Below are 23,659 nucleotides of genomic sequence, written 5' to 3'. Positions count from 1 at the left end.
TTGGAAAAAAGTTAGCTTTCATAACATGTTAAATAAAATCATTATTTGATTTTAAAAGTTCACAATTATTAGTTGAGGTTTTTATTGTAAATAATAGTTCTTTTTTCTCTAGCATATTTTCTGGGATACAATACAATTACATATATACTGAATCCAGTGTCATAGTAATCGTTAGCTGTTAGTTGGGTGATAGGGGGAGGTGGGCTAGGGCTGGCATATCAGGTATAAAACAAGAACACGAAATATGTATATATGTACATGACACGAAAACTGATCATGTACCTGTATCCCAAATCCAAACCCAAACACGAGCCTGTTAATACCAGGTATACACGATAAGATCTGTTTAGAAACACATATTTAACAACCAAATTAAAGTTCGATTTGGGTATCTTAAGGCTTAAGAGACAACCGGAGGGAGACCGAAGATCGGAGATGTGAAGGTGATGGCTGCAATGAGAGGCGGTGGTCGCGGGCTGCCGGAGTGCCGGCTGCGAGGAGAGGCGGTGTCCGAAGATGCGGTGATTGTGGGCTGCCGGAGTGCGCTGCTGCCTGCTTGTTTAGTGAATTAGGGTTAAACCCGATGGATACTAGCGTTTAATCGGTGATTAATCGACGTCTAGTCAGAATTTTTACAACCATAAATCCAATAGTAAAGATCATAGATTTATTTTCTACATTAGTCTATTTTGGATAGAAAGAAAAATGTTGTTGCTAGCAAGTCACGAATAATAACTACCAACCTAATTAGTTAAAAAAAATTTAAGATGTTATTTTAGATTCATATAAAATTAGAATATTTTTTTCTTGAAACAGGATCAAATACATTTTATTCTTAACATGAAAACAGTGAGAACCAATTTGCTGTTATTATTAGGTTAATTTTTTATTGATGTTTGCTGTTATTTTTTGTTCGTATTTGCTAATTTTCGATTATGAGACACTATAAGTATTTGCCGATTTATATTTTATTGTTATTATTATATTTTTTTTCTTTTGCTGTTATGAGTATTTACTGGTATTTGTTGTTATTTTGTTCTTGATTTTGATTCTTTTGTTTTAATTTTTAGGTTTTTTTCTTTGTTATTATAAATCATTGTTTATGTAGATTGGTATTCTAGTTGGTATTGTTTCTTACGTTCTCATTTTTTTATAAATTGATATTATTTTCTACATTCTCATGTTAAGATTAAAATGTACATCAACCTTCCCCTCTTTTTCTTAACTATTAATAGAAGTTCCCAATGTAATAATTTAACATAATACACGTTCCGATGCCTGAAAGTGCTTGTAGCCTTATTAGGAATGAGCATCTTCTACCGAATGTCGGTAGTCAATACCATATTTATACTGTACTATTAATATACTGAACCTGTATCAACCAAAAACCATGAGTACCTTTTTTTGTTCTTGTTTTTGACCTTTTGTATTGGTACCATTCGGTTATTCAATTGTATAAGTATCAATCGATAGCAAGTAAAAAAAATCGACACGATATGCGGCATATGTTTTACTCGTTGTTGGTATCGATGTTTTTTTATACCGTGTTTGTACGTTACTAGTCTTAGCCCTAAACCTAATTATATCAAGGCGCGTATACTGGTATGCATTTTTAAGAGTATAACTGGATGAGTGTGTTTGCCGTTTTAAGAAAGAAATGTACTTTTAAAATCAATTAACACTTATTGTATTGTCCATTAAATTTAGGGATTTTTACATATTTCTCCTTTCTAACCTTTGAGAATTACATATTTCTTCAAAATACAAGTTTTTAATGCAAAATGTACAATGCTCTTTAAGCATGGTTTGGAAAAATATATAATTTCAAAATTTAGAAAGAGAAAGTATGTAAATGCCCAATTTTGCCAAGATGCAATACTTTTTAAGATAAATCTTTTATTTGGCCCAAATGATATTGACAAAGAAAATCCAAAGTTTGTAGCATTAAAAAGGAAGCCTGAAAATCCCTTCTAGGCAATTTGTGGAAAGTTTATTACGTTTACATTTTCATGGATCGTTTTTTTTTTCTATTAAAAAATTTAATCATTTTCTTATCATTTGGGTTTCACGGCTAATTTTAAAAATAAGTATTGTTTTTTTATAAAATTGTTAGAATAAATAGTTAGGGCTAATATAGAAAATAAGTCTTTGTGTCTCGAGTGTTTTAAGTTCACGCGAAAAGAGAGGACGAGATGCGCTTACGTAGAAGATAGAGCAAAAATACGTGTTATTGAGAAATACTAAAAAAGGATTATGTGAGTCGGGAGGAAGGGGAGAAAGGGAACGCTTTTAGGGGCGTTTTTGGGCTGTAGAGGATCATTCAAGACAGTATCAACGTGGAGGCGTTTTCGAGAGTTCCCATTGTGGTTGTTATTATGCGTTTTTATCATTTTACGGCTTCTAATATAAGTTGGAACCTTTCTATAAAATCACGGTTTAATTGTTCGCTCGTAAGAGGTAGAATGCCAAATCAAGGGTCTTTCACATATTTTCATCAGTTTTATCTAGTTAACTCATAACCAACTAGTTCATTTATGATCGGTTCAATATTAACTGATAATCATGTCTACTGACGCTGATTATTTTGATAGTTTGGTCCTCTTCATTTTATCAAAACACGGGCATAAATTTACGTAAAGTTTGGACTTAACTTGTTTAACCATTTACGTTTATGATATTTTGATATGACATGTTATCATCTTTTACATATAAATTATAGTTTTTCTAATCATAACTTTAATTTCCTATTTAAACTACTTTTTGCCTCCCTTTTTATATTCCTAACATACATGATTTTTTCATGTAAATTTCTCATGTTTTTATAAAAACTTTGCCGTGTTATTGTTATGATTGGGAGAAAAAAAAACAACTTTACTTGTGAAACAAGATTGCTAACGCGTAGACAATAAAATTCCTAAACAAAATCACGGGTATGCTTTTCGCACTTTCATGTTATATATATTTAATTAATACCTCAATGTGTTGATAATAAATAATCTATCTTTCAAAAAATATATTTATCAGTCGGGTCATTTGCCAAATTAGTAATGGTTAATACCAGCACGATGATAATTTTATAAATGGTGGAAGTGACTCACGGATTAAGGCGTAAAATAAGAGCATCCCCTCTATTGTTGACTTCTTTTAAAATCTAGCTAATTGCACCCATTTTTTTTAACTCAAGTAGCTTTTATATATTTTATTACTATTTAAATTAATTTTTAAATTTAACTTGAAACTTGTAACCTTATTCTCTTTAAATTTAGTATATAATACGGCCGGGATTTTTTTTCTTTTAAAATTAATGTTTTTAAAAGACGTGATGACATATCAACAAACTGTGTGTTATTCAATTTACACGGTGAGGATACGTATCTAGCTCATTTACCAGGTGTGGATGTGCGTACAAGTTTGTAGTAAGTTTTGTTTACGCATTAGATAGTGTGTAAACTGAGGTCACGAATCAGTAACATAAGAACACATTAATTGGATAACTCTCAAGCACTTTACTATAACCAAAAAAAACAACTCAAAACCTTGATTACAATATTAAATTATAACTCACTTTATTATACCCTACACTCGTTACACAATGATACAAATTGCAACTAAGGGCACCTCCAATGATGCCTACATGGCACCATTTCAAAGTTTCAAACCAAGATAACAAACCAATACATACATGGCACCATTTCAAAGTTTCAAACCAAGATAACAAACCAATAGCACCATTGGAATGGTACTGTAACATCCAACTTTTGTCAAATAATACATAATAGAAAGTTTGTTATTAACTGTGTGTCGTTAAGTTAGTCGTGTGTTAAGTATATGGATAATATTTGGAGTAGGAATTGGGAATGGGTGGTGGGACCCATGAAACCCCCCCTCTATATAAACCCAACCACTTCTTTTCTTTTCTTTTCTCATCCACACACACACACTCAAGAAACACACACATACTCTCTCTAGCACTCAGATTTAAAATCCAAACCAAAGAAGGGTGGAATCTCGTGTTTAACATCGTCAAGCAACAAGAATCATGTCTAGATCTACGTATTGTCCAGATCCGAACCCGAGACCAACAAAATGTGAGTTTTGGTTTTAAAGGTTAAGTTTTAGGTCGGATTTGGCATGCAAACCGATAGAAGGATTGATCGGGGTATATGATGGAAGAAAAATATGATCTTGATAAGTTATATCCCCACAAGAATGTTATATGGTAAAAATGTGATGTTCGGGCCTTATAAAACGCAAGTATACAAAGTTGGTACAACCAAAAACCCCTAAAAAGGGTAAAATCGGGTCCTAAGGAAGAGTCATGAAGTAAAATGGCCATTAAATGGTAAAAACGAAGAAAAAGAAGAATTTCGCATCGCATAAGCCATGCGAAGCGAAAAAGGCTATTTCGCATCGCATGACCATGCGAAGCGAAAAAGATAATTTCGCATCGCACAGTCATGCGAAGCAAAACAGTTCCATGCGAAGTAAAACAGTTTCATGCGAAGCGAAATTCTTCCATGCGAAAGTTTATAAAATTCATTTTCTGATGCATTTTTGTTAAAGGACTGTTAATGAAAATAAAATTTTTCCGAGCTGACCTGGCAGCTCAACCCCAGCCAGGGGCGCCGCCCCCGGACCCCCGTTAGTTGAGGGTTTCATAAATTTAGATGTAGGAAATAGTGGTAATAGATAATTGACACGCGTAATGTATTGTACAGTTAACCGTGCTCAACTAAAGAAGGGAATTACCATTAACGGCGAGAGAAATCGACTCCATGTGAGTTCTAGCCCCATTTCTCTTTGAAATGTTTTCGGGGCTGTGTGCATACTCCTATGTGATAGTTAACACATTTACTTAATTGATAAGTGTATGATACGTGTATGACTATGTATTGGATGTTACTACTATATAATGATAGTATGAATAAGCATGTATATATATATATATATATATATATATATATATATATATATTATACACGAGACAGGTAAAATACGCACGTATGATAAATGTATGGTTATTAGAGGCAGTAGGGACCAGACTCTTATAATATCTGTGATGTTAGGGACCATACCCTTATAATATCTGTGATGATAGGGACCAGACCCTTACAATATATGCGATGTTTAACGTAGAATAGCTTATGATATACCATAGGGTTTTATGAAAGAAAGTATGTAAGTACGTATGCATGTATATAAGATATATATGAAAGGAGTAATAGAAAACTAAGGTATGAATACGTATCTTCGGACGCGTATGAGTAAGGGTATGAATATGTTGTATGTTAATTGATTAACTAGAACTCACTCAGCGTAGCTGACTTTTAGTATGCACGCAGGCAAATAGGTTGAGGCAGCTGGCTTAAGGAGGGACAAAGGGTATGGACTGAAGAGACTGGCATCCATGATGAAGTGTTATAACTGTTTTAATTAATTATTTATGAGAAGACAATTTGTATGTTAAGACAATAATGAATGTTTTGTAATGTGATGTTTGAAGTTTTTAATCATTCCGTGAAGTTTTTAATTTACTCTGATTTTAGAACTGTGTTTATGAGTAAATCCAACACCAAAGTAGGGTTACCAAGAACGGGGCCTTACAGGTACTTTCAAACATAAGTAGTTTGTGTTTAAGAATTCTAACAAACTTTTCAAAGTGGGTCTAGCTGAATTTAAATCAATATTAAATAAAAATAAAAGGCTTGAATGTTTCTCTTTCTTAATAAATTAATATTAATTAATATTAAATAAAATATAAGTGGGTATATGCATATTTCTATTGGTGAACAAAAAATCACTATTGGGAAGAATGGTCTATAGCTACTTGTTTGTTTGTTTTTTTAGTTTTATATGTTTATATAATTTAATTTTCTAACATATATACAAAATATAAAATATTTAGTTGGAGAAGATATGACTTGATATAGATTAAATAAATGAAAAAAAGGTTATGAGGTAACAGCTTGAAACAAAAACCATTAGAGGATAAATGAAAGTTTTTGTATCTTAGTTTGAAATCTGATGTAGCATGCTGAGTTGACAGTTTGAAACAAGGACCAGTGTGTTAAATTGTGATGCTCTAGATAGATATGACTAACTACTTACAAGTTTTTGTTTCTTACTTGTAGCCCAAGTTACTCGTGGCCCAAGTTCAAAGATTAGACGATTAGTCAACCTAAACCCTCTTTACATAGTACATACAAATTACCCCTAGCTCGTAAAACTCACACATATACATGTGTTGACAATATATCCTCCTACGTTCTTATAAAAATAGTAATCTTTTAAAAAAATCCAACCTCATATAGTAGTGTGCATATTAAGATTTAAATAGATCCAAAAGAAATAAAAGATCCCTGCCTCGTGTCTAAAGATTATTAAGCATAAAATTTGCTCAAATTATGGGATTGTATGAAGATTTATGCATAAAATCTATACTCTCTAATAAATAGATACAATGTTTTGCCACTTGTCACTCTCACAATAATCCTCACAATTTCAAACCAACTAAATCTTTAAAATCCTTCATTACCATTTATTTGTTAATTAATAACTATTAAATACTCATTTGAAGGATGCAAAAATAATGGAATAAATATCTAGATTGTTTTAAACACTATTTTATAACGGTTGTCTCTTAACATGCGTGATAATTTATTTATTTATTTTTTTGTATTCACTTAATAATTAAATATTATTTTTTTCATCAATTACCTGTGAAATACACGGGTCTCAAGCTAGTTACATATATATAAATAAAGTACGTTCATATTAGAATGCCCCTAAGATTTATAGGAAAAATATTCCTATAGTAATATGAACACGCAAAGTATTTCCATTTCCTTCTCTTTTTTCATTCCAAAATTTCAACAAGAAAAGGCAATATCTTAAAATATTTTATATCTGTTGAATAATCTTTGATTTAGTTGCTATTAGATTTAACATGCTAGTTATGAAATTTACATATTTAATGTAACAAATGAACTTTTTATTCCTTGCCACATGATGCAAAATTTGCCATATGTAATTTGTAACAAGCAGGCTTTTCGGTTTTATAATTTAGTGACAAGCGAATCATAGCCACATCATAAGATCGTGAAACATCATGAAACCCGTATAACGATATAACTTGTTTGTGTGTTCATCCAAATCGTTATTACTTAGTTTGCAATCACAATTTCCATATTCATTCTAAAAAAAGTGTATACATACCTTCGAGTTTCACGGTGAATAGCGCCATGGTAGTAATTGAAGATCAGTTAGCTATGCAAATGACACTATTGTTTCGCAAATCGAATGATTAATACTAGGGTAATCTTAAAGTAGTCCGACACATTGAGGGCAAAGTTACTTACCATAATGAGTAAACATCTTATAACACCAACGTTTGTGGTATATGTGTGGGTAAAGCTATAACGTAAATGAAAAACAAGGACCTAAAATCCTAAAAGTGGAGTAAATGAATGAAACACGACACATGGCCACAGGCCACATGAGTTAATCGCTAAATACCTCGATCAAGTTTATGTTGTGGCAACTAACAAGGACAAACAAGTAGGTAATCGGTTCATATGTTTTGTGCATTGTGCCAGTCTTGACGTAAAATACTTAATATATGATAACATGCATTAAAAGTTTAATGCCAATTATTAAGAAATATTATAATTTATTAGTTTTGTTTACAGAGTTAACCCAACCAACGTAAAAAAAATTAGCCATCGTGTAATTTGGAAGCATCTTATCGATATAGTTATTTTTTAAAAGAATGTTAACTGTATATTTCAGTGGTGTCTATGAGTTTGTTCGGTTTAATTTTTTAAAACCTAAATCGAAACTAAACTGAAAACATTCATTTGTTAGATGAATTTGAAACTATATTTTGGGCTGGGCTATTTAAGCCCAACAAGTAATACATATGAGGCTGTTTGTCTTGACTCGTTCACTGAACATATTTTATAGTATTTTTATAAGATTTATAGTATTTTAATAGATTATATCGTTAACGATCAATAATTTAAGTTGGGAATTTGTCGTTGTCTTCAAAAGTACCTATTTGATAAAGTTCATGGTGATAATATACAAAGAAAAAAAGGTTTAAGGTACAAACAAAAAGAATTAAGTTAAGGGTGTTTCGGTCATTCTTGTTATATATAACGATGCAACTAAAAACGTTGACATGATTAGCCACCTACTCATAAATAAGAAAAAAAGGTTTAAGGTACAAACAAAAAGAATTAAGTTAAGGGTGTTTCGGTCATTCTTGTTATATATAACAATGCAACTAAAAACATTGACATGTTTAGCCACCTACTCATAAATAAGATTGACATGTGTTATGAGAAAATCCTTAAAATGTTTATCGGGTGGAAACGAGTCGAGCTACTCGCAAGCTACTCGATCTTGGATTGATAAAAGCTTGAAATGAGTGGACTTTTTTGAGCTCGGGCTCGCATATAAAGCTCGGTTAGTTATCGAGCCTGAGTTCGAGCCTTGTATATTTTTAAATTATGCCTATTTTGAACTTTTATATATCCATTTCACACTACACAATCAAGCTTTGGCTTGTTTAAGATGCTACACGAGCCCGAGCCAAGCTTAGTCTTGTACTCTTGTTTAACGTTTTTCTCAATAAATAATTAATATATTTAAAACAATTAATAAATAGTAAATGAGTTGAACCCGAGCTTAAAAAACAACTCACTAGCTGAGCTCGACTAGATTAGCTCGTTTACACCCCTGTCTGCGCGCCCTATTCCAAACAAGAGGGGGGGGGGGGCGCTTCTTTCCTCTCTCCGTTAATATGTTATTAATACCTATATGGCGTTTTAACTGGCCTCTAGTTAGCCCACGCTATATAGGTTTATAAAAAAATATTTTTCGAACTACCATTACCTTTTCTTTTTATTGATATTTTTTGGAATAAAATATTGAAAATACGAAGTCTAAGGTTTATGATCAACAAGGGGAGCTGTAAATGTTGATAACAGGAAGAGTAGACGTAAACGTGACACCCACGAGTGACCACAAGGCTAGGGGTTAATCGGGTGGTCAAGCCCCAACTTATTGAATTAAAAGCCTGCCAAACCTACCTTGCTTCCCAAGTGTCATTCATCTTATCCATATTTCTTACTTGTAAACAACCAATATCATTTTTATATTTCTCTTTTCACAAGGTGTAATTGAAGATTTGATTACCAGTAAGCAAGCTAAATTAGTTGAACCAATTCGATCATCAACTAAATATTGTCGTTTGGTTTTGGTTATAGATACTTATTTTCTAAGCATATTTATTTATATTTTATAAGGGGGTCATCAGGGCCGACTCAACAAATGTGGAGACCTAAATCGAAACAAGAGTTTGTGGCATTTTCATGAAAATTGTTAAGGAAAAAAAATTCTTATTACAAGCTTTTGAACTCATAACCTATACTTTATTAACTATCAAGCCTAGCACCACACCAATACATTACTTTAAGTTTACTTTAACTGTTATAATATATCTATATATAATGTTTTTCTGGACTTGGGGCCTTAATTAAGTGTGAGCCTAAAGCCCTAACTTGTTTTCGCTGTCCCACGAGCCACCCCTGGGGTCATGGTAAAACCCTTTATTTATAGAAAAACAAGAAAACTTATCTTTAATTAATCGATAGAAAATAATCAAATGAAGCATTTAGTAGCAACCTATGTCGTGTATGTTCTTTTCGTCCCTTGTGTTCTAAAAGTAAATATAGTGGATGAACGGCCTACAATAGTACTTTGAGGAAAAGAAAAAACGACCTAACTGTTTGGTAGACTTGACGAGCCGAATCCCCTCTAGTTTGATTAGTAATTTGTAAACAATATGTATCTTTAACGCCTAACCAGGGCCATCTACGGAATTTTAATGATTCGGGCGAGCTGAAATAAAAATGCCCATAGGCTCTAATGAGTAACGAAATATATAAGCTAATTTTTTTAAACAACATTAACGTTATAACAACAAAAATAGCAAAAATATAGTAACAAAAGTAAATAAACTAATAGCTAACCGCTAACCGATAATTCGTGAAACTCTCCTAACATTCTTGACAACAAACTGTTCAATCAGCTCTTCGCAGTTTATATTATCCAAATATCCAATCGTTCGACCAAATAGCGGAACAACCATAAAATAAAATATGAAATAGTTAAAACTTAAAATCATACCCCTGGTGAGTTACTAAGTTGATATGGCAGAGGCGGGTGTTTTGTTTGGTGGCATTGACAGTGGTGGACTGCTTGGCTAAGTATAACTCATCGGAAACAGAATTAAGAATCCATGAAAGAACCACAAAATTACACCGATCCCATTGTTTAGCAAGAATCTGATTATCCGTTGATCTTTTACAAGATCCATCAATAAAACCAATTTTATTTTTAACTTGTAGGGCAAGAAGCATAGCATTTGCTCAAACAGTGTAATTCTCTGTTCCTTTCAACTTGATATGTACCACAGTTAAGGTGCTAGAATCACTTGCATGAAGATGCAGGGGATCACTAGCATCTAATTTACTAATCTCGGTAACACTAGAACTACCAGAATCTCCCATATAACAAATCAGAGATCAAATAATCATGCACACACTCACATAAACGCACAGAGAGTAACCAAATAGCAAATAAACTGGTCCGACTAGCCCAGCAACATCAAGGCCTATTGCCAACAGGAAACAAAAAGATATGAAAAGATCTCACCGGGATTTTGGAACGCCACCAATCCTCTAGCAGATTTGATAGTGCCGACAGAAGATTGCTGGTAAATCAAAATCTGTTTTAGGGCAGATTTATGATGAACAATCAAGAACGAGCAAAGATTCTTTAACACCCTTGATGAAGATTAGATCCCTTAATCGAATCGCATAAACACAATAGCGGAATTAAGAGAGGTGCTGGAGCCATAGTTCTGATACCATGTCAAGAACTTAAAAAACAGATCTTATTATTTGAACCAGATCCAAAATTACAAACTTAATAAACAAAGACCAGAACAATATGTGATTGATAGACAAAAGAGTATATGAAAGATTCAGCAGAAATCTTCGAATATATGTTCTGCAGGAGCTGCAGCTGACCAAGAACAGAAATTAGGGTTTTTATGTGTTGTTGGTTATATTCCAGACATCAGCGATTATAAGCTAAAAGGAAGGACTCATCCACCGACACCACAAAACTTCTTTTCCAAGCTAAGCCCACTAAGACACTCCGGCCCACTAGAGACAAGCAAACAGGTCCGAAGCCAAGCCCAAAAACAAAGAACTCACCAGCCACAAATAAAAGGCAAAGTATTAGAAACAACGATATAAAACTGAAATATGATTTTTATTTTTAACACCCTCCCCCCCTTCAGTTTTATATCCAAATATATTAAACAAACCCAAGTTTCGTAACATAACGGCATGTTGACTTACCAAAAGTCCTTTAGTAAACATGTCCGCCAATTGCTTGTCAGATCTTATAGGTACAGTTTTAATCACCCCTGATGATATTCTTTCACGTAGGAAAAACAAGTCAACCTCAAAATGTTTTGTTCGATTGTGAAAAACCGGATTTGCAGCTATTGATATAGCTGCATTATTATCACAGTGTAAGGATACAGGAAGATCAACATTGACTTTTAACTCCTTTAACAGATTCTTGATCCAAACTATTTCTTCAGTGCAGGCACACATAGCTCTATACTCAGCTTCAGCAGATGACCGAGAGACTGTCAACTGCTTCTTGCTTTTCCATGCCACAAGTGATCCGCCAAGGAAAATACAAAAACCTGTTACAGATCGTCGAGTATCTAGGCATTTAGCCCAATCTGAATCAGAGTATCCAGTAATATTAAAAGATCCCTCTTTTTTGAATAAAACTCCCAAACCAGGAGCTTTCTTTAAGTATCTCAACAATCTTAAAGCTATTTGTAAATGAGCATTAAATGGTTTATGCATATATTGATTTAAAAACTGAACAGCATAACAAATATCAGGTCTTGTATGGGAAAGGTATATTAATTTCCCAATCAATTTTTGATACCCAGTGATATTTGTTAAAAAAGATTTATCTTTTTCACACATATTAGTAACAACATAATTTTGTTCTATAGGAGTATTAACTGGTTTGCCTGCACTCATGCCATACTCAGCTAACAACTCCATACAATATTTTCATTGAGATAAACAAATCCCTTGTTCTGACTTAACAACTTCAATACCTAAAAAATATTTAAGGGGACCCAAATCTTTAATCATAAAAGTGATTTCAACATTCGTTTAACTTCATCAATAGCAGTGACATCATTTCCTGTCACCACTATATCATCAACATAAACAAGTAAGATAACAATCGCAGATTTTTCAGATTTAATAAACAAGGAATAGTCACACATAGACTGGGTAAATCCCATTTTTAGCAAAGCAGACACAAGTTTAGCATTCCACATTCGTGGTGCTTGTTTTAAGCCATATAGAGATTTGACAAGCTTACACACACGTGTATCATTTTTTGAAAAGTAACCATCAGGTAATTTCATATAGACATCTTCATGTAACTCACCATACAGAAAAGCATTATTAACATCTAATTGAAACAAAGACCAATTATTTTCAACAGCCAAACTTATAACACACCTAATGGTAACCATTTTAACAACCGGCAAGAAGGACTCATCAAAATCAACCCCTTCTTTTTGATTGTAACCTTTAGCAACTAAATGAACCTTATATCGATCAATTTCACCATTAGACTTGTATTTTATTTTATAAACCCATCTACAACCTATAGCTTTTTTGTCACTAGGCAACTCAACAAGTTCCCAAGTATTATTAGTATAAAGAGCATTCATTTCATCATTCATAGCATTAACCCAATTAGAATCAGTTGAAGCTTCATAGTAATTTCTAGGTTCAAGAGTTTTGTTGAGGCTAGACACAAAGAAAAATTCTCAACAAATAAGTTGGAGTAATTGACCACTTTTTCAAAACCGTACTTTACTTTCCCTTCAACAACAAAATCACTAAGTTTTTTTGGTAACGCAGAACTCCTAGAAGATTTTCTAAGAGGAGGTTGAGTAGGAATACCCTCAGAAGAGCTAACATTCTCACTTTCAACTCCAGGTGAATCTACCTCACTAGTGCTATCTCTAGAACTACTAGATTGTGAAACATCAGTTTCATCTAAAGTTCTTGAGTTGCTACTAGGTTGCTGATCCTCACTAGAGTGATCAATGTGCACCCCCACATCATCATCGGGATTTAGGTCATTTAAGAAACATTTGGGACATCTTCATCATATAGATCAAAGAAATTTAAATTGTTAACAGATACGGGTTCATAATTTTCAAAAGTTTTCTTTGAGTCACTATTTTTAAAAGGAAAAAGATTTTCATAAAACTTTACATCTCTTGAGAAAATAACTTTTTTATTATTTAAACTTCACAATTTATAGCCCTTTTTTTATTAGAATAACCTATGAAAACACATTTTTCTGACCTACTATCAAACTTATTAGGAACATTTAAAATAGTACTAAAACATAAGCAACCAAAGTTCCTTAAATGCGACAGCGAGGGTTTGAAACCAAAAAGATACTCATAGGGGGTCTTGCCTTCTAACACAGAGGATGGTGTCCTGTTAATAAGATACGCGGCAGTTAAAACACATTCAGACCAAAAAGAAAAGGGAACATTCCCTTGAAACAAAAGTGATCTAGCAACATTCAGCAAATGTCTATGTTTTCTCTCCACAACACCATTTTGTTGTGGAGTATAGGTACAAGAGGTATGATGAATGATGCCCTTGTCTCTAAAAAAATTCTGAATATGACTATTGACAAATTCAGATCCATTATCACTTCTGATAATCTTAACTGTTTTATCAAACTGAGTTTTTAACAGGTTGAAAAAAGTCTCGATATTAAAGAAAACTTTGTCTTTGTTTTTCATTAAAAAAATCCATACGGCTCTTGTATAGTCATCAAAAATAGTTAGAAAAAATCTATAGCCTTCCCTACTTTTAACTTTATAAGGACCCCATACATCCGCATGTATAAGATCACCTATATGTTTAGATTGGTGATCGCTCAAAGGAAAAGGTCCTCTGTGCTGTTTAGCCATGTGACAGACTTCACAAGGATAATCATATTTTTGAAAGTTAAACTTCAAATCAGTTTGTAAGACATTTAAAACATTATCAGAAGGATGTTCTAGCCTAATATGCCACATATTTAAAGTATCTAAATTACTTAAGCACACCTTAAAAGAACTAGAACCATCACCACAAAAATAAAGTCCATCAACTTGATTACCAGTCACCAGGATTCTCCTTGTGAGTAAATTCTGAAGATAACAATTATTTTCATCAAAGATAACTTTAATTTTACTATCCTTAGCAAGCTTATGAACATATAATAAATTCACATGATACTTAGGGACCACAAGCACATCAGTTAAAATAACAGTTTCACTCAATTTTATACTGCCAATTTTAGACGCTATTGCATTTGAACCATTTGAATGTTTAACAGTTACATTAAATTCAGACACATCTACTTGATCAAACACATTTTTATCCGATTTTACCATGTGTTGGTTGGCACCTGAATCAACAATCCATCCAGAGTTACTCAAAGATGGAAAGTTACTAGCAAAACAGAAAACTCTATCACTGAAACTACTAGCAGAAAAGGAACCAAAAATTTTACCTCCTACATGAGAACCAGAAGATTCTTCTCCAGTTTTTTGATTTAACAAGTTCAATAGTTTGGACACTTGATCGGGAGTAAGAGAAGTACTTGAACTACCACCTGACTGATCATTCTTATGTTGAACAGTATTATTAGACACAACAGGTTTATTAGATGGACTATATGATTGACCCACTCTAGTTCTCAGTCCCTGGGGGTTTCCAACAATTTCAAAACATCTTTCAACAGTGTGTCCAACCTTACTACATGAGTGCACTTAAGGTTAGGGTTGGATCCTCTGCTGAATTTCTTTTTGGAATCAAAAGACTGATTAGTTTTAGAAAGAAAACCCATATTCTGAGTTTGGGTTTGAGTTTTTGAAGTCCCATTAGAATTTCTATGGGACTCCTCCCTAGACACAATAGAGAAAGCAGTTTTAATAGTAGGTAAGGGGTCTTTAGTTAGCAAGGAAGTTCTAACAGACTGATAAATATCATCAAGGCCCATCAAAAATTGCATAAGTTTTATAAGGTAATTAAAATCATTGAATTTTCTAGAAGCATTGCAACTACAAGAAGGCAATTGAACTATAGCATCAAATTGTTTCCACGTAGTATTAAGCCTGTGATAATAATCTGACATGGTACTACCATTTTGATTAACAGAGTTGATTTTTTGATATAAACTAAACACGGCTGAACCGTCAACTTTATCATATGTTTCCTTTAATGTAATTAAAATCATTGAATTTTCTAGAAGCATTGCAACTACAAGAAGGCAATTGAATCATAGCATCAAATTGTTTCCACATAGTATTAAGCCTATGATAATAATCTGACATGGTACTACCATTTTGATTAACAGAGTTGATTTTTTGATATAAACTAAACACGGCTGAACCGTCAACTTTATCATATGTTTCCTTTAATTCTTCCCACACATCAAAAGCAAATTTAGAAAAAACTTGTCCTAAGTATAACTCATCGGAAACAGAATTAAGAATCCATGAAAGAACCACAAAATTACACCGATCCCATTGTTTAGCAAGAATCTGATTATCCGTTGATCTTTTACAAGATCCATCAATAAAACCAATTTTATTTTTAACTTGTAGGGCAAGAAGCATAGCATTTGCTCAAACAGTGTAATTCTCTGTTCCTTTCAACTTGATATGTACCACAGTTAAGGTGCTAGAATCACTTGCATGAAGATGCAGGGGATCACTAGCATCTAATTTACTAATCTCGGTAACACTAGAACTACCAGAATCTCCCATATAACAAATCAGAGATCAAATAATCATGCACACACTCACATAAACGCACAGAGAGTAACCAAATAGCAAATAAACTGGTCCCACTAGCCCAGCAACATCAAGGCCTATTGCCAACAGGAAACAAAAAGATATGAAAAGATCTCACCGGGATTTTGGAACGCCACCAATCCTCTAGCAGATTTGATAGTGCCGACAGAAGATTGCTGGTAAATCAAAATCTGTTTTAGGGCAGATTTATGATGAACAATCAAGAACGAGCAAAGATTCTTTAACACCCTTGATGAAGATTAGATCCCTTAACCGAATCGCATAAACACAACAGCGGAATTAAGAGAGGTGCTGGAGCCATAGTTCTGATACCATGTCAAGAACTTAAAAAACAGATCTTATTATTTGAACCAGATCCAAAATTACAAACTTAATAAACAAAGACCAGAACAATATGTGATTGATAGACAAAAGAGTATATGAAAGATTCAGCAGAAATCTTCGAATATATGTTCTGCAGGAGCTGCAGCTGACCAAGAACAGAAATTAGGGTTTTTTTGTGTTGTTGGTTATATTCCAGACATCAGCGATTATAAGCTAAAAAGGAAGGACTCATCCACCGACACCACAAAACTTCTTTTCCAAGCTAAGCCCACTAAGACACTCCGGCCCACTAGAGACAAGCAAACAGGTCCGAAGCCAAGCCCAAAAACAAAGAACTCACCAGCCACAAATAAAAGGCAAAGTACTAGAAACAACGATATAAAACTGAAATATAATTTTTATTTTTAACAATATATAAAAATCCCTTCCCCCCCAAAAAAAGTGCCCTGGTCGAAGGTGCGGCTCGCACACCTTCAAGGCTGGGCATGCGCCCAACACACTTTTTAATTCTACTATTAAATTCACATATTTACATTTTACCTACCAAAAGACGGCATCTACCCACCATATAGTTACTTCATAATTCTACTCCTAAACCCAGGGCCGACCCTTGAGGGTGGCAGGGTGGTCGACGACTACAGGCCTTACACCCAGTTAGGCCCAAAATTTTTGTTTGAAAAAATTATATGTATTTTTTATTAAAAAAAATATGTATATTTAATGTTTAAACACAATTATATAAAAACTAGCTTAGTCTAGTGACAAATGGATATTGCTCTCAATCAAGAAGTTGTGGGTTCTAGCCTCACTTGAGACATGTTTAATTCTTTTTCTATACAAAAGTTTTTTACATAACACAAATTATAACCAAATAAGCTCATATAAAAATTAAACTATGTAAACCCAACAAAATATTCCTTTTACCTAAGGTCCAAAAAAATTTTGCCTTCGGCCCGAAAAGTTTTTTTGCTTTCTCGAAGCCGGCCTTCTCATGAAAAGGGACATATTTCCATTTCCCCACAACTTGATACCATTAGGACACACGTCATATTAGTAAACAATCAATACATGTCAACTTGTGCATTGTGGCGGGGGTATTGATGTTGCAAGAAACTTGTAAGGCTCGGTATTGAATAAAATCTATGTGCAAACGAAGGTAAATATAAGATGGTCAAATGGTATATATAATTTGATAACCAACTTTTTAACTAGCATGATAAGGGTTAACTGAAATTAATTATAAAAAAAAGATTTGAATGATTGTTATGGGTGGATCTCACCCACCACCATTTGGTGAAGATGACGTAAACACGTTGACACCTTGCCCTTAGACGCCATATTTACTTGGAATGTCTCGGCGGCCCAAGTGATAGACCTTGACGCCCTCTAGCTAGCCCACAGCAGGCAACCTTAAGGTTATTTTATATTGAAGAAGGGTGGGTTTAAAAAAAAAATCCGAAAATAAAGGAAAAAATAACTTAAAAAAAGAAAGAGAGAAAGGTAGTTGGAGATGTGCGATAAAAATAAAAAAGCAAGGAAAAAGAGTGATGAAATAAGAAAGTCAAAATAATCATCCGTCCAACGCATGCACGTACGTCGCTAACAAGAAAGAAAGCAAACAAACAATCATTAAGTGGTGGGAAAACGAAAACAAAGCTGCCTCTCTCTCTCTCTCAACAATGGATCAAAGAATTCTTCAACAAGCAATTCTCTCTTTTTCACACCAACATATTAATCAACCACTCCTTATATTCCTCTTTCATTCCAAAGGTGCTACTATTATTATTATTACTAATAATATTTTCGATCTACCCTTTTATAATTCATGCTTCATTAACAAGGTTTTCTTAATATTTCGGAAAGTTTGTATTCATCTAAGGTGCAAAATTATTATTATTATTATTATTATCTGAAATTATTAATCATTATTGATTTGTTTAACATTGTGGTGTGATTTCGAAATAGTATCATGTTTGGTGGTGCTACAAATGGCCATTCGGGGTACCCAGAGGAGCACCGGCCGCAATATGATGTGACTGCATTGCCTCAACTTCAGTTATTTGGTAAATGTAAGTTCTTGTTCGTTTGTTAAGTTTTTATTGGATAAGAGAATGGTTCATGAAGAGGTAATATTATGAACGAATTTTTTGTTTATGTTTGTTCATTAAGGAAATGAATTTGTTCGTGATCAGTTCATAAACACAAACGATGTTTTATTTGATTTTGCCATGTGAAAATGGGCGTTTCGGTCTGGCTACCAAGTTTGTGTTGGTGTTTTATTTTAAAATTGATAATAATATGCTAATTTTACGTATAAATTAAGTATATAATACTCAAATATATCTTTGTTTTATGGTTAATAAATTTGCTTAAATATGTATGATAAGATTAGAGAAGTCGTTATGAAAGTATTAAAAACCTTTAATGAACAAACATAAACAGACGTCCACGAATATATCACCAAACGTTCACGAAAGGAATTGAACGAGCATCGCCTCTGTTCATGTTCGTGTACGTTCATTTACTTAATCGAACAAAATTTCCTTGTTCATGTTTGTTCGTATATTAAACGATGAACTTCCCGACAAGCGTTTGGTTCGTTTACAGCTCTACTATTTGTATTAAATCAACTCAATTTTATATGGTGCAGTTCCAGGTGGTTGTACAATTGACAACATAAACTTTGTGGGAAACAATCCTGCAATGGCTTCTAACCGGCCCGCTAAGAGGGCTCGTGAGCCAGGACCCGTGACCACACAACAAAAGCTTCACATATCCTTAAACAACTTTTGTCAAGATGATGTTACAAGAAACAACATGAATCCACATCATGTATCTACCGGTTTAAAACTATCTTATGAAGAAGATGAACGCAACTCGTCTGTCACGACTGTTAATGAAAACTTAAAAGCTTTGTATCTGGTCGCTCATTCGCTCACCAATAGTATCAAACTTGAAATGGACCGCCAACGAGAAGTCATTGATCATTATGTTAAAGTTCGGGAAGAGAATTTGGTTAAGGGTATAAGAGAATTGAATCAAAAGCATACGGCTTTGTTGTTAAACGCGCTGGAGAAAGAAGTAACGAAGAAGTTAAACGAGAAAGACGTTGAAATAGTTAATATGAACCGACGAAACATGGAATTAAGTTTGAAAATAAAGCAAGTAGCAGTTGAAGCTCAATCTTGGCGTTACCGAGCAAAATACAATGAGTCAGTAGTGAACACGCTCAAGAACAATCTTCAACAAGTTATTGCACAAATGCTCGCGCAACAGAAAGAAGGGTATGGAGATAGTGAGGTAGACGATGCTGCTTCTTATACAAACGTCGTTCCAAATCAAACGGTTTCTATGAAGGCGTTAAACTGCAAAGCTTGCAATGTTAAGGAAGTTTGTGTTTTGTTACTGCCGTGTAGGCACTTGTGTTTGTGTAAAGACTGTGACATGTTGGTCGAAATGTGTCCTGTTTGTCAGACAATGAGAACCGAAAGTGTACATGTTTTCATGTCTTGAAATAAGCAGTCTGAAACAATGCGTTTTGTCCGAGTGTTTTTCGAGTGATTATGCATAAAAATGAAATCTTATTCGAAATGAAGTTTATAATGTGCTTTCGAAATTGTTTATGATGTTTAGGATACTTTGTTTAGAACATTAGTTTTAGTGTAATTAGTAAAGATGTAATGACCAACATTTCAAAACTTATATTTTAAGGTAAATGATTGTTAAGTCACAAGACTATGTTTTAAAGCAAATGTAACAGACTTGCTTTATCAATTTGACAAAAAAATCCTACCAAATGTGAACAGTTTTTAGCTCAAGTTTAAGCAAAAAATATCCCTGAAGCAAAAATGAAGGTGGTCCAAATTTGGCATGAACTGCTCAACAAGATGTGGGGACAACTATCCTACCAGAAAGTTTCTGATTACCAGCTTTATGAGATATTAAAATAATAGTAAAATGTAACATCTGATTACAGATGAAGAATTACCAAATTCAGACCAGTAAGTCAGTAAATGATTAGTAACTTTTACTTTAGAGCATTAAGCCAACAAAATAGTCAAAGTCGAAACGTTGTTTGGGCTCGGGTACCTTTGCGATATCTAGTTCAACATCTAAAACAAGCAGGTTGGTTTGTATATGTATGCTTAATGCTCCAATATTATTGCAGTCGACAAACGCTTGGTTAATATGACTCAGATAATTGTATATATGTCCGGTTGGAATTAGACGCTGTCAAGCTTGAAGTAAGTCAGTAACTCTAGGGATCAGTTAAAGCAACTATGCAGACTCGGTTCAATATTAGGTTTCACTTCAAACGAGCGATAGAATACATTTTCTCCAATAATACTTCACATTAAAAGCTATGGAGCCAGTTATATATACTATCTGCTGTGTTCCTAGGAGAGTTATGTTTCCTATGTGCAATTATGTAATGTTGTTTGCGTTTCACGGTTTCAACATGCTTAATGGGTATCTGTATCCTTAACTTGCAACTAATGCAGTTTAGTAATTGAAGAAACACTAGGTGACCCGGGGCAGATTATGGATAATCTGGGGGTTAAGTAATGTTTCCCACGAGGATGAGGTCCAGCAGAGAAGGTTGTTCTTCAGGTGACCTGCAAAACAGACACCGTAAGCTCGTCACTGAGAAGGGGCCCCCCCTTCTCAGTGACGAGCTTACGGTGTCTGTTTTGCAGGTCACCTGAAGAACAACCTTCTCTGGGGCAAGTGCAGTAAATATTCCACTGGGGTTCACTGATGCCCAGTTGGAGAAACGAACGAGGGTCCCTCGCCAAACACTAGATCAAGTTAAGGCGTGGGCCGAAGCACGTCAGAAAGAGTTCCAAGCTGAGTTGGATGAACGCTTGCGTTCAGTTCAACAGGCTGACGAATTCGGCAGTACTCGCCAACATCTCAATATGAACAGTGAGTGCGAGTACTCAGACGATGAGCGGGAAGAATCCGATACCGACGCAAACCCTCGCCATAAGGCAAAAGGGAAGCGTAAGGAAACGGACTTCCAACCGACAAGGAATTTTGGGGAAGCCTTTAAACCAACAAATGCGGAGAGAAACCCGCGTGACTTCTCCAAAACCTTTAGACCAACTGCTACAAATGCAGGAAAGTCTAAGTTCGCAAGGGACATTGCGGAAGCAATCGCCCCGAGAAGTGCCAAACAAATGTCCAACATTGGCACTTATGATGGTCTATCCGACCCAGACGACCACTTGAACAGATTCATTGCGGGGGCAACCGTCAGTAACTGGACGGAACCCACGTGGTGTTATATGTTCCAGATGACTCTGGTTGGAGCGGCCAGGGCATGGTTCGATCGTTTACCGGTCCACCACATTTATGATTGGGCGGACTTTCAGAACAAGTTCAGCCAGCACTTCAGCCAGCAAAGGAAATATACTGAAGAACAGTGGACGATCCTCAACTGCGTTAGAGAAGAGGATGAATCTTTACTAGACTTCATCACTCGCTTCAACTCCAAAAAGCTAAGTCTCGGCAACATAAGTGAAGATCTTGTTCGCGCCGCTTTTATCCAGGGCGCCGAATACCCAGAGCTTATCCGCACATTGACGGGTAAGGACGGCATGCCATCAACATGGGATGCCATCATGACGGCGGCCAAGCGCTTTGCCGAGACGGAGAAGCAACTGGGAAGGGATCTTCCCCAGAGTACACACCTCTACACGCAGAGGACTAGAGAAAACAATGTTCGGATCGCCCGGCAGAACAAAAAGAGGAAGCTAGGTATCTGGCAGTCAAGGGTAAACTTTGACACCTCATCCAACTCTCACCCTCTTGTTGGCGGAAGAAATAACACACACCCTTCAAGCCAAAAACACCGGTGGACGCCACTCACCAAAAGCGTCACGGAGATATTTGCCACTGAAAAGCTACCATGGCCAAAAGCTCCAATGATCCAGCAGCGACCTAATGCGGATCAGAGTAAATCCTGTGACTTCCACGGGACAAAAGGTCATAGTACGGAAGAGTGTACATCCTTGAAGGATATTGTTGAAGCATTCGTCAAGGATGGAAGACTGGCACACCTGGTGGCATCAATCAAGAAGGGAGGAAGGAACGACAACCGGTACCGAGGCAACGGACGAAAGCCCGTTGACATCAGCATCAACATGGTTCATGGTAAGATCAGAGGAAGAAAAAGGCGAACGACAGAACCATGCGCGTGGAAGGAAGCTGAGGTGCGCTTCCCGCGAGTGCCAGGAGGACCCAGCAAAGAAGGCCCTATCGTCATCAAAAGCCAGCTGGGGCACTACATCACTTCTCGCACTCTTGCTGACAACGGCGCCTCGTCAACGGTAATGTACAGGCAGTTCTTCGACAAGCTAGATGACGAAGACAAAGAGCGCCTGGAAACGATCTGCGCCTCGATGGAAGGGTTCGATGGCAGCACAAACACCCCCTGGGCATCCTATCTTTCCCCGTCACTCTTACGGACGGGAATCACTCACGCATAGAAGACGTGGATTTTGTCGTAATGAGGAAGCCACACCACACGTACGACATTCTCTTCGGAAGAGACGGGATGGCAAGATTCAACGCCGTGGTATCCTCAGTCCACGGCATGATGGGATGGCCAACAGCTGAGGGTGTAGCGATGATCACCGGCATTCCCCAGGTATGCATCGCATCTGTCTCATCTAAACCCAAACCAAAGATGGCTAAACCAACCATCACCGAGCCAGAAAGATGGGCCTTCAACGGCAAGTACCCTGACCAGGCCGTTTCCATTGGCCCAACAGTTGTTGATCCCACACGCACCTTACTCAAGCGCTTATTACAGAAAAACGCTGACATCTTCGCGTGGACACCAGCTGACATGACTGGTGTACCCCGAAGTAAGGCAGAGCATAAGCTCAAATGCGATCCGGCTGTTACGCCAATCGTACAAAAGTGCAGAGTAATGGGGCCAAAAAAAACTAACGCGTGTAGAACCCAAGTCAAGGAACTCCTTGACGCAGGCATCGTACGCGTTAGTAGATATCAAACATGGGTTGCAAATCCCGTTATGGTACCGAAGAATAACAAACAATGGCGCATGTGCATAGATTTCAAGGACTTGAACAAAGCATGCCCCAAAGATTGTTATCCGTTACCCGAAATTGATCTTAAGGTGGATTCGTTGGTACCGTTCCGCCTTAAATGCTTCCTGGACGCGTATAAGGGGTACCATCAAATCCACATGGCCGTTGATGATCAGGACAAAACCGCTTTTCGGACGCCCGATGGCACATTTTGTTACCAAATGATGCCATTCGGACTTAAGAATGCCGGGTCCACATACCAACG

At 35.6% G+C, this 23,659-nt stretch overlaps 1 protein-coding gene across 1 annotated transcript; it reads left to right on the top strand.

The window, feature by feature from the left end:
- The first annotated feature begins 18,979 nt into the window (after positions 1-18,979).
- LOC143636935 (E3 ubiquitin-protein ligase BOI-like) lies at positions 18,980-19,905 on the top strand. Its single transcript, XM_077104412.1, has one exon. The coding sequence runs from the start codon at positions 19,040-19,042 to the stop codon at positions 19,847-19,849; it is 810 nt and encodes a 269-aa protein (XP_076960527.1). The 5' UTR covers positions 18,980-19,039; the 3' UTR covers positions 19,850-19,905.
- The last annotated feature ends 3,754 nt before the right edge of the window (positions 19,906-23,659 follow it).

The sequence above is a fragment of the Bidens hawaiensis genome, unplaced genomic scaffold (assembly GCF_021521415.1).
Source record: "Bidens hawaiensis isolate Kalapana, Puna unplaced genomic scaffold, B.hawaiensis_p1.1 tig00008086_1, whole genome shotgun sequence".
NCBI lineage: Eukaryota > Viridiplantae > Streptophyta > Magnoliopsida > Asterales > Asteraceae > Bidens > Bidens hawaiensis.
The sequence above is the reverse complement of the archived record's forward strand: the minus strand, read 5'-3'. Positions and strand labels throughout refer to the sequence as shown.

Coding starts and splice junctions, on each gene's coding strand:
- LOC143636935 (XM_077104412.1), top strand. CDS start 19,040: ATGGCTTCTAACCGGCCCGCTAAGAGGGCTCGTGAGCCAGGACCCGTG.